The sequence below is a fragment of the Salminus brasiliensis genome, chromosome 11 (assembly GCF_030463535.1).
Source record: "Salminus brasiliensis chromosome 11, fSalBra1.hap2, whole genome shotgun sequence".
In the NCBI taxonomy this organism is placed as follows: domain Eukaryota; kingdom Metazoa; phylum Chordata; class Actinopteri; order Characiformes; family Bryconidae; genus Salminus; species Salminus brasiliensis.
This window is the reverse complement of record NC_132888.1, coordinates 13,261,743-13,277,252: the sequence shown is the minus strand read 5'-3', so window position 1 is coordinate 13,277,252 and position 15,510 is coordinate 13,261,743. Positions and strand designations below refer to the sequence as shown.

The following is a 15,510-nucleotide window of genomic DNA, read 5'->3' as shown; positions in this document are numbered from 1 at the left end:
AATCAAACAAAGCAAACAGACACAGCAAAATACATCAGCAGCAAGACAAAGATGAAATTTAAATGGTTACATATTTACCTGTCATGTAGCACTTGGTCTCCTGAGTGTTGCTCAGAGGGTTATTGTTCTTGAACATGTAGAGGTTAAAGGGCACAATGTTGTTGTTGTTTAGCTGCTTCCAAATGTCATGGTCGGGTGTGGTCCAGCGGCCAGCCAGGACGTCGTAGTCCCTGCGGCCCATGTGCACCAGCTTTGTGAGGGGTTCATAGAGGCCGCCCTGGTAGCCTACCACCAGTTGAAAGCTGGGGTTGGAGTCCAGGTAGACTTCGCCAAAGGCAGTGTGGAGAATCTGCTTGATCATGAGACCTGAACCACTGAATACAGCCAATGGCGTGCCAATGTTGTCGCAGGCCACATAGTATTCGTCACCGCTGCTCAGCTCCATGGCGAAGAGGTGGCCCTGAAGGTCGTAGTACAGCGATGTGATCTCCGAGCTGGAGTGATTGTACATGTGGGTGACTCTTGTAGGGCTGGACAGGTCAGCATAAAAGAACTGCAGATGGTGGCCCTGGCTGCTCCTGCTGGACACCCTGCGACCCAGACCATCGTAGCGGTACTTTATGCTCCATCCTCCAACCTTGCTGTAGGCCCTGACCAGCAGGCCGGCAGAGTTGTACTCAAAGAAGTCATTGCCTCTCTGTCTGAGGAACCCATCTTCATCCAACCTGTACAGGACATCTCCGAGTCGAGTGATACGATCACGTATGTCGTAGCGCAGTGGAGTGAGGCGGGCACTGTTGCCTGGACTCAGGAGGTGCAGGTTACCATTCAGGTCGTAGCTGTAGCGCCACAGGGGCTTGTCATTGATGGACACCACTTGGAGCTGGCCATCTGCATCGTACTCATACGTGTATCGCGTGGTGTTGGCATAGGGCCCTACTTTTAGTTCTTTGGCTACTACTCGACCCATGTTGTCATACTGTACCATCATCCAGTACATCAGCGAGCGGAAGATCTCATACTGTACTTCCTTCACTCGCCCGTAGGCGTCAAAGTGCTTGGTGTGCGTCATGACAGCTGTTGTAATGATCTGGTTGATGTCGTAGTAGATGACCCCAAACTTGCCAAACTGCTCGGTTTTACCGGACACATCATCATAGCGGTACAGATCAATGGGCAGTGGTGTCTCATTGATGACAGCCTGCATGCTGGTGACCCGGAAGCTGTTGTCGTAGTTGTAGTCAAATCGGGCGTTGACCATGCCTTCCTCACTGAAGCGGAAGATCTGCCGGTCGATAAGTGGGCCGATCTGCCGGTAGCGGATGGTGCAAGTGAAACCCTCACTCTGCAGACTAACTGTTTTCAGCATGCCTGCTGCCTCATCATACGAGAAGGCGACACGTGTGGTATCGTACAGAATCTCAAGCAGACGAGAGAGCTTCCCATACTTATAGATGATCCTACGTCCTGTACCCTGGTGAATGGTCTGCAGAAGCAGGCCATCTTCGGTGTAATCTTGGAGCACAGTGGCGTTGCCCTCAGGAGGCCTGTATGTGTTTCTATAGTAACCAATTGAGCGAGTGGTCTCTAGGGTCTGCCGGGCCACATTGGGCATGGTGACAGACGAGAGACGGTCGTTCTTGTCAAACTCAAAGATGTACTGTCGCTGGCTGTAGAGCAACAGCACCATAGACTGCCAAGGGGAAAAAAATGACAAAGTGACACTCAGTATGCTTGAGTCAATGAAGCATGATAATTTGTAGCACATTTCTGAAAACCGCCTGAAAATGTTAAACCGTTAAATGTTAAATTCTCTGCCCAACGGAAGTGAAGGTCAATGCAAGCCCAGGAGTCACATTACGCTACACGACTAACTGCACAACAAACTGTGGGGTGTCACAGATTCACTTCAGGGGGTCTAAAAATTACAAATAGCTTGATGGCGTGCTGCAACACTGGCTGAAAAATGTTGCAGGGCAAATTCTCATTAGCCGGTGATGAAACCATCAGACCCCATGCCCCCGCCCCAGTAATATTACAAATAATATTAGTTAACATTGAGGTCAAGGGTAGAATGTCCTGGAGTGCATAATTTAATAGGAAGCACTTTCTTCTCATTTGTACTACAAGCTTTCTACCCAAGCAGCATGCACTGACATAACCCCCCCTGTAGAAAGCAAATCACCTAACACACATTCAAATGCTTCTGAGTGATAACTCTAAAACTCTCTGAAGGCTACTAAAATGGTCCTGTCAGCATTTCAAAACTGTTCACACGATGAGTAGTTGCCATTTTCTTACTAAATGTAAAATCGCAGGTTTGCATTCCTGCCTCAAGATCTTCATTCTAATTAGCGAGAAAGTGACATTTTACTTCTTCTAACAGAGTGCTATTTTGGGCATAACTATGCTGTCAAGCTGTCGGCTGTAACAATGCATAATGTGAACAGAGTGAATCAGACAGCTTTAACCATGGCAGGCAAAGTTAAAACTCGACAATACAACACAAAGCCCCAGAACACTGCAAGGTTAAAAGGGTCCTGGGCAATTTACCTCATGCTTTTCTTTCATGAAGCAGGATAATCATTATCTTTAATCTTTACTATTATGTGTCCAAAGCCCTTTACCTTCTCAAGGTAGGTGTAGCTCCAAGACTTGCCATCTGCAAATATCTGTGAAGTGATTCTTCCATTTTGGTCGTATTCCATTCGAACGGACATGGTTCCCCTTTGGATGCCGGCCACATGTCCACCAGGGGAGTAGGTGACATTGACCCCATTTAGCCGACTACTTGGAGCCCACAGGGTGGGTCTTCCTGCGTGGTCATAGTGGATCCTCAGAGTAAACTTCCTGTGATCATCATATACTTTCTCTGTTCGTGTGATGCGGTCAAAGTCCATGGACAACAAGTTCCTGTTATGAACCTGTCAAGGAGAAATGCAGCAGAGGGTTAATTCCAATATGTCTGAAGGTGATAAAGAGGAAATCTAATTCTGCACCAGGAGCTAATTGATCTTCAAGGAACTCTTTTAATTACCATTGTGTTTTTTTATTCCCGAAAGTGTGGTCCTATCTCTAGAGAACAGAAGCTATTGAAGTGATGCTACTTAGACTCATTTCCATATTTCTTTGCTTGTGAGGAGTAAATCAGCAAAGAGAGCCACTTGGTGGGAGTCCATCTGTCCGAGCGAGGAGACTGAGAGACATTTACTGATCATTAATGTCACTCAGCCTGCATTAGAGAAACGAATTAGCAGAAAGTAGAGGACTTTTCATTTTACTTTGCCATTTCCTTCTGCTGGAACTTGAGGGAAAAACAGCGGTGCTCCTGAGAGGTAGATATAGTCAAAGACTCACTACAGGACTCAAATGACACACCACACTGAGTTTCGGCTCACTTCTAATTCGAAAGGGCCTTCTAATCCCAGCACATGCTGAGATCAGAGAAGAGAGGCACTCGTATGGAGGTGGTAATCCGTGGGGCACATCCGGGTCAATGCAGAAAGAACGAGAGAGGGGCACAATGACTCACAGTCAGCCTTTGTCTGCTAGCGCCATCCATCCACTTCAATCGAGGTGTGCTCCAGCATCACATTACACTAGCAAGGAAAGTCACTAGAGTAGCAGCTAAACAATGGGGGCTTAGAGAGCTCATTCCAAACACATTTAACCTCCAATCTTGCAGAGGGTGATTTCAAGTTTGTCATGCCTATTCCATCTTTGGCGGAGAAGTTTTGCATCTGATATAATCCTTGCTCCAGTTTCTCATTGAGACATATGACGTTCAGCACTGTCTTACGAAAACCATCTGTTTTGTAAACACCATTTAGAAATGCCTTTAAATTCTGTGCTGATTTCATGATGAACAGACAAATACAAATGTTCCAAAATCACGTACAGTCAAATGCATAAGGACAAGTAATATTCATATTACATTGTTTGTTGATTTTCTAATTGGAAATGAAAACCTGATGAACCTAAATATGGCTTTAACAGTAACTCTTCAGAACTACTACAAATTACTACGGGTTATTTTATTTTATTAAAAGTACAGAAAAAACACAACTGATGTTCATGAATTCTGGTGTTACCAAGCCATTATCACATTTCGTTTGTCAGACCTAAGTAACACATATCCCACCTGAACACATGGCTGTAATTCATTTCTAACCATTCTGCTTTTAAGCAAGTAAATCCTGCATGCCAACTCTGAGCTGTTAAGATGTGGGTCCAAATGACAACGGCCTAAGTGACCATCTGGTATTTTTTCCCTAAAATGCTGTGTAATGAAAGCATCATTTTCCTTGGCCCCCTCTCCGCAAAGCCATGTCTCTCTGATTAAAGGGGGCTGATCACTGCAGGTACACCAGCACCCAGCTTGGCATGGCTTAGCGCAGTCTTAAAGCGGCTTTGCGGGCTGCTGTTGGCCGCCGTCCAGTGACACTGGAGGATGCTGGGAGGAATGGCTCGAAAGTGCTCTCGCTCCTCGCGAGCACGCTGGAAACCCTCGTCTGTGAAGGGACAATTATACCAGGGCCAATTAATGTCACTAATACCTAATTGAGAGGATTATTTTACATTAAAAGCAAGGAGCTGGTGAATAGGAGAATTCCCAGCAGGGGTGGCAGAACGAAGGAGAGATATGCTTCCTTTTTTTTATGTTTTTGCATTTCTTTCCTCTACTCTTGATGTGAACAAGCCAATGCCCTGCAGTTCTCGTCCTCTCCCTTTAGTAAGCTGCTTATCCTGCAACAGAGATGGAGCCAAGCAAATGATCAAAGACCTACATTTAAAAAAAGGGAAAGAAAGAAAGAATGCGTCTAGGAAATTCTCATATGCAATCTTTGCATCATGTAACCTGCCCAAAAACATACCCGCCAGTAGTGACGGACTATCATATAGCAGTGAGAGCGGGCTTACAGAGGAGAAGGTTGATGTTGAGAAAGGTCTCTGCTTTCAGCGGGCCTTCCTTTCCAAGGCCCTTCTAAGTAGAAAGCTGGACTCATTTTGATGAAAAGAGAGAGGGAGGGAGGGAGGGAGGGAGAGAGATAAATTGAGAAGGCTGGATGGCCATGCCAGGCTCTGGTTGAGCAGAGGTCCAACAGGCTGGAAAAAAACCTCTTTTGGCAGAGAGATCCCAGGCCTCTGGAGAATGGAAACCCACTCAAGGGGAATGCTTTAAATTGGACATTCCTTAAAACAGGCCTGGCTTAGCAAAGCAAAGGGGATATGAGGAGGATTTAGGTTGTGAAACACAGCTCTAAAATAAGCTAAAGATCAGGATTGGAACAGAGGGCAGGAACTGGTGAACACATGACTCGTGTACGGCGATCCCATTCATACCATTCAACAACCATTCCCGTTCTCAACTACACAAAAAGAGTCATTCAAGGGTTCTTCAGTAAAGGCATTGGTTCTGTAGAGAACCATGGCAACTTTAAGAAGCACTGAGCATTCAAATGACCATGCTCTCTCCCCTCATCACTCTTAAGCGATGTTGGCCGGCTTTGCGTGTAAAAGAAGAGTGTCGGGAGCATTGCTAGTGCTAGGGGGAAGTTACAAACGGGTGGGCATTACCAAATTAGGAGAAAATAGGGAAGGAAAAAAATTGCTCAAATGGATCATTGTATGGTAAATAGTCTTCACATACAAGAAAAATCTCTTGTAGTTGGCCCAAAAATCACTCTTTTCAGCACCATATCAAACCCATTTTGTGTAACATATACATTCCTAAGAATATTAATCATAAACACAAAAAACTATGACAATAAGAAGACATTTGCTTCCAAAAATGGTCCCTAATGAAACTTGTCATCCAAAGCTCAACATTCCATTGAGTGTGCCCGTCTGTCTGTCTTTTGTATCCTCGCTAAAAAACAAATTCAACTTTTTGTTTTGCAAGTCCAATATTTGCTTGCGCCTCTGCCTTCCATTCCAAACGTGTCCCCGCTGCCACTCCGATAAGAACTGTAATCTTATTTGCTCAGTGCGATTTTTCACTTCCTCGAGCAAACACGCGTGCTGTTGTGTTTACCATGTCTGTTTGGAGGCGGTATAGGACACTGTTCTAGTAAACGCACACCAGCATATCCACAGGACTGTCAATACGGGCTTTGTGTGCAAGGCTTTGAGGGCGGCTTTCTGGATGCGAGCGTTTTAGGAGCTTCATGCGGCGCGCAGCAGAGGGAGAATTTCCCCCATTACTCTCACAAAGCCCTGGGGCTGAGAGGTGGCCCGGTTGCCATGGAGCGCGGCACAACCACCGTGCCCTGGCAGCATAAGTCATGAGCTTTGCTAGCACAGCTGAGTCGCCACGGCGACGGGCACGTGCACAGTTGCACACGCACTCACACACACACACACACGTCGTAGCTAATGCTGAGCCTCTTCTTTCAACCCTCCAGGTCCCCAATGGCGTGCATCCGCCTCACAATGTGTCTTTTTGCATTTTACTAAATTATCATTCACTCGCAGCTCACGAAAACGAGTCGAACCTTTTAACTGATACCGTGTTGGTGTTCGTAAGTAAAAGAGAAGGTGTTTTATTAAGCTTTGGATTTGATGAGAAGGTATTGTTGTGTTTTACTGAAAGGGAAATCCTTTTTTTTTTTATTATATTTTATATTTGTTTGACACTGAAAAGAAAAAAAAATATTAAGAGCAGACTTAAACCTTCTGAAAATAATGTATACAGAATGTAAATCATATGGAAATGTAGTTTATTACACAACTACTATGTAATAACTAGTTAATACATGTAATAATTATGTAATACATATGTAATAATATAATAATAACAATGCAATATAAATCAAGCGCATACACAAAACAACAGACACTTCTAGTGTCTGAGAACATGGAAACTGGAGTGTGTGTCTGTATACATGTGTGTGTGGAGGCATGTATACAGAACCACACCCTCCCTCCACTGACTGTCTATTCCTCAACACGTCAAGGCAGACACTCACAGACACTCTGCCCTACCCTCTCAAACATACACGCTCATACATTGTCACCCACCCAGTCACCCATATAATGTGACACAATGTCACTTGACATGTCACTCAAGGTTACTTAATGATTCCAGCGAGATCCATCTTTTTTTGTTCTTACCATTAGACCACTCTCGTTTCCAAAGGCACACACACAATCCACCCCGAGGGACTCGCCCATTCTACGCATTTTATCTGCCATCCGTTCTAAACAAAAAACAGGGCTATTAAACCAGTCATCATCCACCAAATGTCCCCTTTGTGAAAAACTGTTCACTGTGCTGAGTGAACTAGCAAAACATTCCTTCCTGCAGCTTTAACCCCCAGATTGACCTTTCTTATACAAACACCAGAGCAGTACGGAAGGATGCAGGCTTCCGTGGAAGCAGTGATGGGTGGCTGCCGACGCAGTTTTCCCATTACTGCTGGACGACTCGATGTTATTACTGTATATGATGAGCTGCATGGCAACTGGGTCATGCAGATGATTGGTTCTGTCATTACCGGAGCTGCAATGATTAGTTGACAAAGTAAACAACATGGCTTAACATGGACTCCTATAGCTCAAAAACTAAAAAATAGTGAATTACTATAGTGAAGCACTTGTAGGTATTCCAACTGATTCTGATCAGTACACTTCCACAGTGGTCCCCAATCCTGGCTCTGGAGACCGGCTGTCCAGCACATTTTAGTCTTCATTTTCCCTGCTCCCAGCACACCCAGCTAATCAACTCATTAACAAGGTGAGCTCTTCATCCTCTATCTGTTCTCTTCATCATTTCACTTCCTCAAAAACAAACTGGACTATTAGCTGACTATCAAACTGAAGCTAATCACATGGAAAAGCCATAGCCAAGGAAGGAAGTGGGGGCATGGCTAAAAACTAACCCTGAATGAGTCTTTTCAGCTTGCTAACACGACCAGATGACAGTATATATATATATATATATATATATATATATATATATATATATATATATATAAATAATTACAATGTTTTCTGTTACAGTGTTACAACTATGCTATAATATACAGCTCTCTGTAAAACATCTATGTGCCATAAACCAGTGTATTTCATTCTGAAGCAAATTAACAGGGTGGTAAATAGACTTGTAAAACCATGTTTGTGCATTTTTCGCCACAACCAAAATCTTATACTTACTATTAATACATCAAACACCACCCTAAAATAATAAATGCATTCTTTGGCACCTTTACACGAACATTTAAAAGCTACTTAGAACGGCATATTATAGAAATAATCACTAGTTGCAGCCCTGTAGTTATCACCCCTCTGAAGCCTAGGGTGCACCAGCTGGAGCTGAAGTGACACAACTCACCTCCGCTGCCCCTGCCACTCAAGCTCAATAAGGCCAATGGCTGAAACATGGCGTGGACAGGCCCTCGCACTCCTGCGGTGAATTCTACACAATCAGTGCTGCGCTACAGCGGGGAGACGGATGGAGATGTCAGAGTGGTACAGTGAGGAAAGCCTCTGGGTTTCATTCATCAGAGGAGTCATCACTGCCCCAGGCGTTGACCTAGCCCTCAGGGTCACAAAGCTGGATGCCGTAGCATGATGGATTGACCGCTGAGCTGCAGACACATACTCACACACACGCACGTATTACACACAACCTGACCTTGGAAGACAGCTCCGAGACTGCTGGGGCTGGGTCAGAGCACCACGGTGCAGCCATAAAAACGGTTATCATTCTAAAAGACAGGTGCACTGCACGGGCCTCTTCAATAAACGTCCGTGAGCAGCAAGATGAGGCTAGAGAGATTATAATCAAGAGGCAATTACGCCCAGAACAGGGACTTAGGTGCTCAGATGAGTCACCGAGCCTCAGAGAAAACGAAGCCAGAGCTGTGTGAAGTTAACCATAGCTACAACACGGCCTTGCAATTACTGCTCTCTGTGAGAGGCTGACTGTCAGACTGGGTTTACGGGGTGTGTATTTGTGTTTCTGTGTTTGCCAGGCCAAACCGAGAACGTATTTAGGTGTGACGGGGTTATGTGGGCATGTACCTTACCTCTGGGTCTAACTCTGTGTGTGTTTATGTATGATGTTGTGGACACAAACAGGGCCTTTATCCCTTTCACTGTGTGGGAAGAGGAGAGTCTATCTGATCAAGTTATTGTGCTTGTTTGTGTGTGTGTGTGTGTGTGTGTGTCCAGTTTGTCCTAGGAAGAACTCTTATCCCCTGGCATACATAAATGCAGTACAGTTCACACACAGTGAATGTTCAAGTCACATTTTTATTGCATCTCAGTAAACATGCTAACTAGCTTGTTCCTCAAGCTCTAAATAGCTCTGAACAATGCTAAATAGCCTGCTGCAATGCTGCTTTCAGACTGTGTTCCCTTTGAATACAGTACCACCATAAACTATTTGATACATAATGACCAGAAAGTCTAACTCTTGAAAGTGGGCATGGCGAAATAAGGACAACAACAACAGTATGAGGGACGGAAGCTACTACAGCACATTCATCAGCTTTAATTAATCAACATCATAAATATTTCAAGGGCACTTGTTAATTTAGCCCTCTCTTCAATACATCACCAGGTGACCAAACACTCTGTTCTGCAGTCACGTTAGAGCTGGTGCTTACTGTCTTTGGTTTCCATGGCTACTGTGTTGATGTAGATTTATTTCTGGTCGCTGTAGCCTTCCTTCCCACTGACGATGCTTAACATCCCTAATGTTTACATATTATATCAAACTCCTCTATCTCAAACAAGAAAAAAACTCCATATGGGCCCTTTAATTCTAAACCATATTTCATTTGGTTATTTCATTAAAGCTCATGGTTGCTCCTGTAAATTGTTCTGTCTGCTCCTGTAAGTGCTCAGAGCTCTTTAAGGAAGAAAAATACTGTTGGTGATGCCACTTTCCCTGTCCTGGTCCAGGTTCCCAGGACTGATTTGAATCAAGTAAATTCTACCCATTTTTCAGTGTAATACACATTTCAATGCTATAAAAGCCCATGTGTGTGTTTGTGTCTTACAACTCACCCTCAGCCTGCGTCCGTACACAGTGACTTGTCCCCGGGCTTGCTCTTTCCGTTGTCTCCACTCTACTAAGTTGAGGCCATTGTCTATGGGCAGTGTGACATTCCTCTTGCTGACCGTTGGGTTGACTGTACCTGAGAGCAGGTGGGGTTCTGTATGCAGGGACACTTCCATCCCATTAGCCAGCACCAACCGCAGAGAGCCATCCAGCCCGATGTAGTAGCTGTTCTTCACTTGCTCTGTAATGGGCAGAGAGTAAAGCCAGAGAGTTACAGCCTGCATGGAGGTCAGGGAAGTCTTTAACTGTGGTCAATGTCAGAGCAAATCAATCATATTCGAGTCAATCAAGCATGGCTTTGCTCAGACTACTATCAATTTCCAATCCCCACCCACTAGCCAGGACCCCCATCATACAATGCTACAAGTACCAGTAGAGTGAAAGCTAGCATGTGCCTCCTCTGTGTCATGAGAAGCCAGACTGCTGCTAAACATCTGAACATGCTTGGAGGAGAGCACAAAATGAATTGAAATTGTGGAGGAACCTCTGAAGATGCTTGGAGGAACCTTCAAGGAACCCTTTTCCTCCTCAAAGCACCTTAAGAGGTTTCTTCACAGTTTCAAATGAACGAACCTTGAGGATCTTATACTTTTGACAGTGTGACTGAACATAACTGCCCGGTGGCTTTGTATAGATGGCTGCTGAGCGAATAGATTTTCCTAAAAGGACACTAAGGGAAAACCTATGGGCTTTCTATGTGCTATAGCATATTGTCTATCACTGCACTGCACAGCAAAATATTTCTAAATAGTGCTGAAAAGATTACATTTGTAATGATATTGGAACCCTTTTTGGTTCTATATATGGTTCTATATAGAACAATCTACAACAGGTTGCCCACCAATCTGGAGAGCCTTTTAACCAGGCAAATAACTATTTAAGCATGCAAATGGTTCTTTGAGCTGTCCTGGTTATCTATATAGAACCACTGCCTTTGCTAAAGAGACATTAAGGGATGCATGTAATGAATATATGAAGAGTGTATATTACAGGTGCACCATACTGCCTTTATTGTTGGATGCAGTGCTTCTTAATGGGTGTGAGAGGCGATTCAGAATGCAATAAGCATTGCTAAGTTGGGCCTATTATTGATTTACTAACTATAGGACATCTGAAGTGTGAATTATACATTTCTGTCCTTGTGTTTGCCTGCTTAAAAAGGTTATTTGTGACACAAACGGAAATCTACAGATGTTCAAGCTTTGTTACATCGTTTTTTACAAACTAAACTAAACAACTAAACAGAGGCATTGAGATCATGCAGAAGTAATATGCTTTCTGAGTAGATCCTAAAGGATTAATGTGCTGTTTTGCTAAACAAGGCCTTGTTACTGAGAAGGTCTAAGAAACTGAGCAATGCAAGAAAGCCCTGCGGACGCAAAACCTCAGTGCTTCAGCAGTCCAAGGACAGAGTGAGAAGGAAGGGAAAGAGAGAGAGGGAGAGAGTAACAATCAGGGCTGAGCATGTGTGTCTGTGGCCATGAAGAGACACGAATTAATCTGCAGTTCAGTTCCCAGGTGGTCTAGTGGCAAATTTCAGAGAGGTAAAGAGAAAAGGAGAGAAAAAGTGTGTGGAAGAGGGAGAAAGAGAGATAGAGAGAGAGAGAGAGAGAGAGAGAGAGAGAGGGAGAGAGAGAGAGAGAGCGAGAGAGACAGAGGAAGAGTTATGGTGGTAGAGAGCAAAGAAAAGGGAAATTGAATAAAAGAAGAAACAGTAAAGAAGCTTAAAAACAGTAAAAAGGAATGAAACAAGGCAAGACAGAATGGCAAGCAGAGAGGCAGTGCAGTAATGCCACCACTGCAGCACACAAGTAAGCGTCAGTCAGCACTTTAACAAGGCCCACCATGAATAAAACTCTCATTACCGGCCGCTGTGAATTAATGACTTGTCGAGAGCCGCGCTAATTACGCATCAGCTCTCAAATCTAAAACACACAGAAATGTGTGGCCGGCTTTTCCGTCCCTGGTGGAAACACATGCGTTCATGAATGTTATGTCAACTAAGAACGACAAGCTCATTCAACGGTTACGTGATATTAACGTTGGAAAGAAAAGCCTTCGGAAAGGAAAGAGGCCACTTCATGAGTTGTCCGCTTGCATTAATGTTAGAACGAGGATGCTGAAGGTCTGTTTCTGTGGTAGAACTACACATTACATAAGTGGATCCTTGAATTAATAAGAGGAACCTGTATGACCTCTGAGTCTGAGGCAGACTGAACCTGAAGGCAGGTTGTGTTGCAAAACCAAGTAGAGTGATGTGGTAAACATCTACGGTTGTCTCCTTTTTCAGGACTGGGAGATATAGTTGAAACTGCTTACATATTGTGTATGAGATTTTGTCTGGGTTCCTCCTCTTCCAATTTGTTTACTGTTTATTCCCATCTGCAGGTTACAAATTCACATGTAGGAAGGCTTACCTATTCTCAGACAATAAAACACAGTGGGGGATTTAAACTTATGCCACTCTAGATCTGTGAAGCCATGTGCATTTCAGAAATGTAAATTTACTCATAACTGTGTTGTATGTAGTGTAACTTCACAGCTCTGGAGTGGCCCTACAATCTAACTGCCTGCTAATTAAGTGTGAGGAAATCATAAGTTTAAATCCCAGCAATGCCTCAGCGCTTCATTGTCAAATGCCTCCCCGCCGGGGGACGTCATGTGATTGGGGAAGTTTTGGGATGGAAATAAACATTAAACACATTGAGGAGGAGGAGCATACACTTAACATCTTACACCATATTTAAGCCATTTCAGCTGCATCTCATTTACAAATGTTGTGACGCTCAATTTAAAATTAGGGACGCCACGATGCAATCCACTGACACAGGATCAAGGATGATCCAGGCCTTTTTTAATGGATCAGGTATCTGCTTTTACGTTTCTTATCTACTGCTGATCCGTAGGTTTACTGTTTTGTTCCTCACCTGTTGCAGACCAACTTCTCATTTTTTTTATAACTACCCTGGACAGAGTTCAAAAACAAAAAGCTTTATTTAAACTGATGATGTTAAAAACATAAGCTAATATATGCTCTAATTCTTACTCTCCAGTCCACCTTAAACAGTAGTATAGTTGCATTGTGTACATTTCAACAGTAGAACAGAACTGCTGCATTTTTTAAGGTGGAGCGGAAAGTTCGAGGAACTCTAGCTTAACTTTAGCTTAGAATAAGTTTAGAACCTCGTTGTAAACGTGACGCAGCAACATCTTATTCCTTTTAATCTATTTGGGAAGATATGACGTTAATCCCATCCTGTCCTGTGCTCTACGACCTGCTATGACAGTAACTCCCCAGTTTTAAAAACGTAAATAGTAATATACTGTAAGTGATTCCAACTCACCCGCCCACCTCTCCCTCCCACATCCACCATTTCACCCACACAGTAGCTTCACTTGCCAATAAATACCACAAGGTCAGCGCCTGTGAGAAATGTATATCCACGTTTTCAGCAGCCATTTACAAAGAAGACAAGAGCGAATTAATTAGCGACAAAGCAGCTGGCTCTGTGCCCCCTTTCACTCTGTCACTTCTCTCTCTCTTTCTGTACAGCAGATGTCAAGTACAAGGTCGTCATTCTGAACTGACCGCTAGCTCCACCCAGCACTAACAGTACCAAAACACACACACAAACGCGCACGCGCACACGTACACACAGCCTCTCAGGTGCAGCTATCCATCAGTGGGACCAATCGAAACACGGGGGAGGGGAGGCCTTTCAAATCAAGCGCTCACAAGAGCACAGCAAAATCATTACAGCTTCTGAGTAAGCGGAGCGGGGCAGGGGGACTTCAAAGCCGAATATTGGGAATCGATGGAGCAGTTGGTCAGCCGCAAAACAGGACATCAAAATGCCAAAGTATGCAAGAAAAATCACAGGCCTAGACTCGAGGCCCGTGACCTCGGACAAGCCCCTCTGTCCTCGGGCCAGACTGATTAAGATTGGATTTCCTACAGCAGACAGAAACAACCGACCCAGTCTCATACACAAAACTCAGGGACAGCCAATCAATGGCTACTTTTATCTTTCTGAGTGACATGTGTTCTCTAAATTAGCACAGTGCAAAGACCAGCGGCCATCTGCTTGTGTTGGTTTCCCTTGTCTAAGGCTCGTTTCCAGCTGAGACTGGAGCCTTCAGCAACTCAGAAGAAGGCAAATGTAGGGTTAATGTGACAAGATTCTATTCCAAGTCATTTTGGACCATTTCTTTTGATTCATTGTACTCAATGTTCACACAATGTGAAAGGCAGCTGTTCAGGGTTTCTTTATGTAGCCGTTTTCAGGGTCATCTATCAGCTTAATTTAGGACTACAGCGAAGGGAAAAACTGCTCTGCTAGGCTATGCTACGGCTCACAGCGACTTCGTCTAGCTGTGCGGCTCACTCAGACTTACTGTTGCGGAAGCTAGCACCACCACACCACAGCACTCTGTTCCTAGCTCTGAAACAGAGCATAACCAATGCCAACTAACATGCAAACGATATCTTTGTAGGCTAACCTATCCATATTTTGCATATTATACAAGTGATTTTGTAAAGTGACATTTATTATTATCGGCATTTAGCAGGCGCTCTTATCCAGAGCGACTTACGAGGGTACTCGCATTACAGACATGGGCCAATGTAGTTGGAGTTAGGAGTCTGGCCCAAGGACTCTTATTGGTATTGGGAATCAAACCCCATTTGCCCACATGGTGTGGTAGCTCAGTGGCAGGTAGTGGTATTATCTATTGCGCCACAACAACCACTGTTGCGCCACAACAACCACTGTGATAAGTGATAGTAGTACAGGCTTCATCTTCAGTAATATATTTTAACAACACTCTTCTCTAATACGTCCATATTGTTAGTGTCATAATCATGGTCAACTAGTTGATAAATCTGTGCAATCCCTAATTTCTATTGTATTGTTGTAATTTCTATTAACCTGGATGTTTGCATCACACCTGGTGAGCAGAAAGCCACTTTTCTAATTGACTTATATAATAAGGGATAATGCTCTCTCAGTGCAGAGAGGAGAGAGTCCAAGTTCTGCCGTGAAGATCAAATAAATGCTTCACAGGCTCTTCCAAAGAGTTCACCGTTTCAAAATTCGGGAAGTGTTCAATGTGAATAGGCGCTAGGAGACTAAATATGGTGAGTGGCAGTTCTTTCCAACACAGGATGACATCTGCCTGAAAAATCACGAAAATCCTGAGAGGACTGAAATGATCAGACCACTGCTGAGTTCAGTGAAAAGCACTAGGTATTTCGGCCTGTAATTCTTAGAGGAAGAGGATGAACGCTGCTTTTCCCCGTACACATCCAACTTGATAAAGCTGGGATGAGCACAAAACTGAAGTGTTTTGTTTCTGGGGTTGAGAGACAAAACTGGGATTTTTAGTCATTAGTCTGAGCCCATGCTGTCAGAACAAATTTCACTGTTTAAAATTCCTCTGCA

At 44.0% G+C, this 15,510-nt stretch overlaps 1 protein-coding gene across 11 annotated transcripts in view; it reads right to left on the bottom strand.

The window, feature by feature from the left end:
* The window catches only part of tenm4 (teneurin transmembrane protein 4), a 239,132-nt gene that overhangs the window by 12,176 nt on the left and 211,446 nt on the right, over positions 1-15,510 (bottom strand). For all 11 annotated transcript variants that reach the window (XM_072691808.1, XM_072691809.1, XM_072691810.1 and 8 more), the window contains 3 exons: positions 10,015-10,250; positions 2,628-2,924; positions 79-1,693 (listed from right to left, as the gene is read on the bottom strand). In XM_072691808.1, the coding sequence (XP_072547909.1) occupies positions 79-1,693; positions 2,628-2,924; positions 10,015-10,250 (2,148 nt within the window). The remainder of the gene's footprint in view (positions 1-78; positions 1,694-2,627; positions 2,925-10,014; positions 10,251-15,510) is intronic.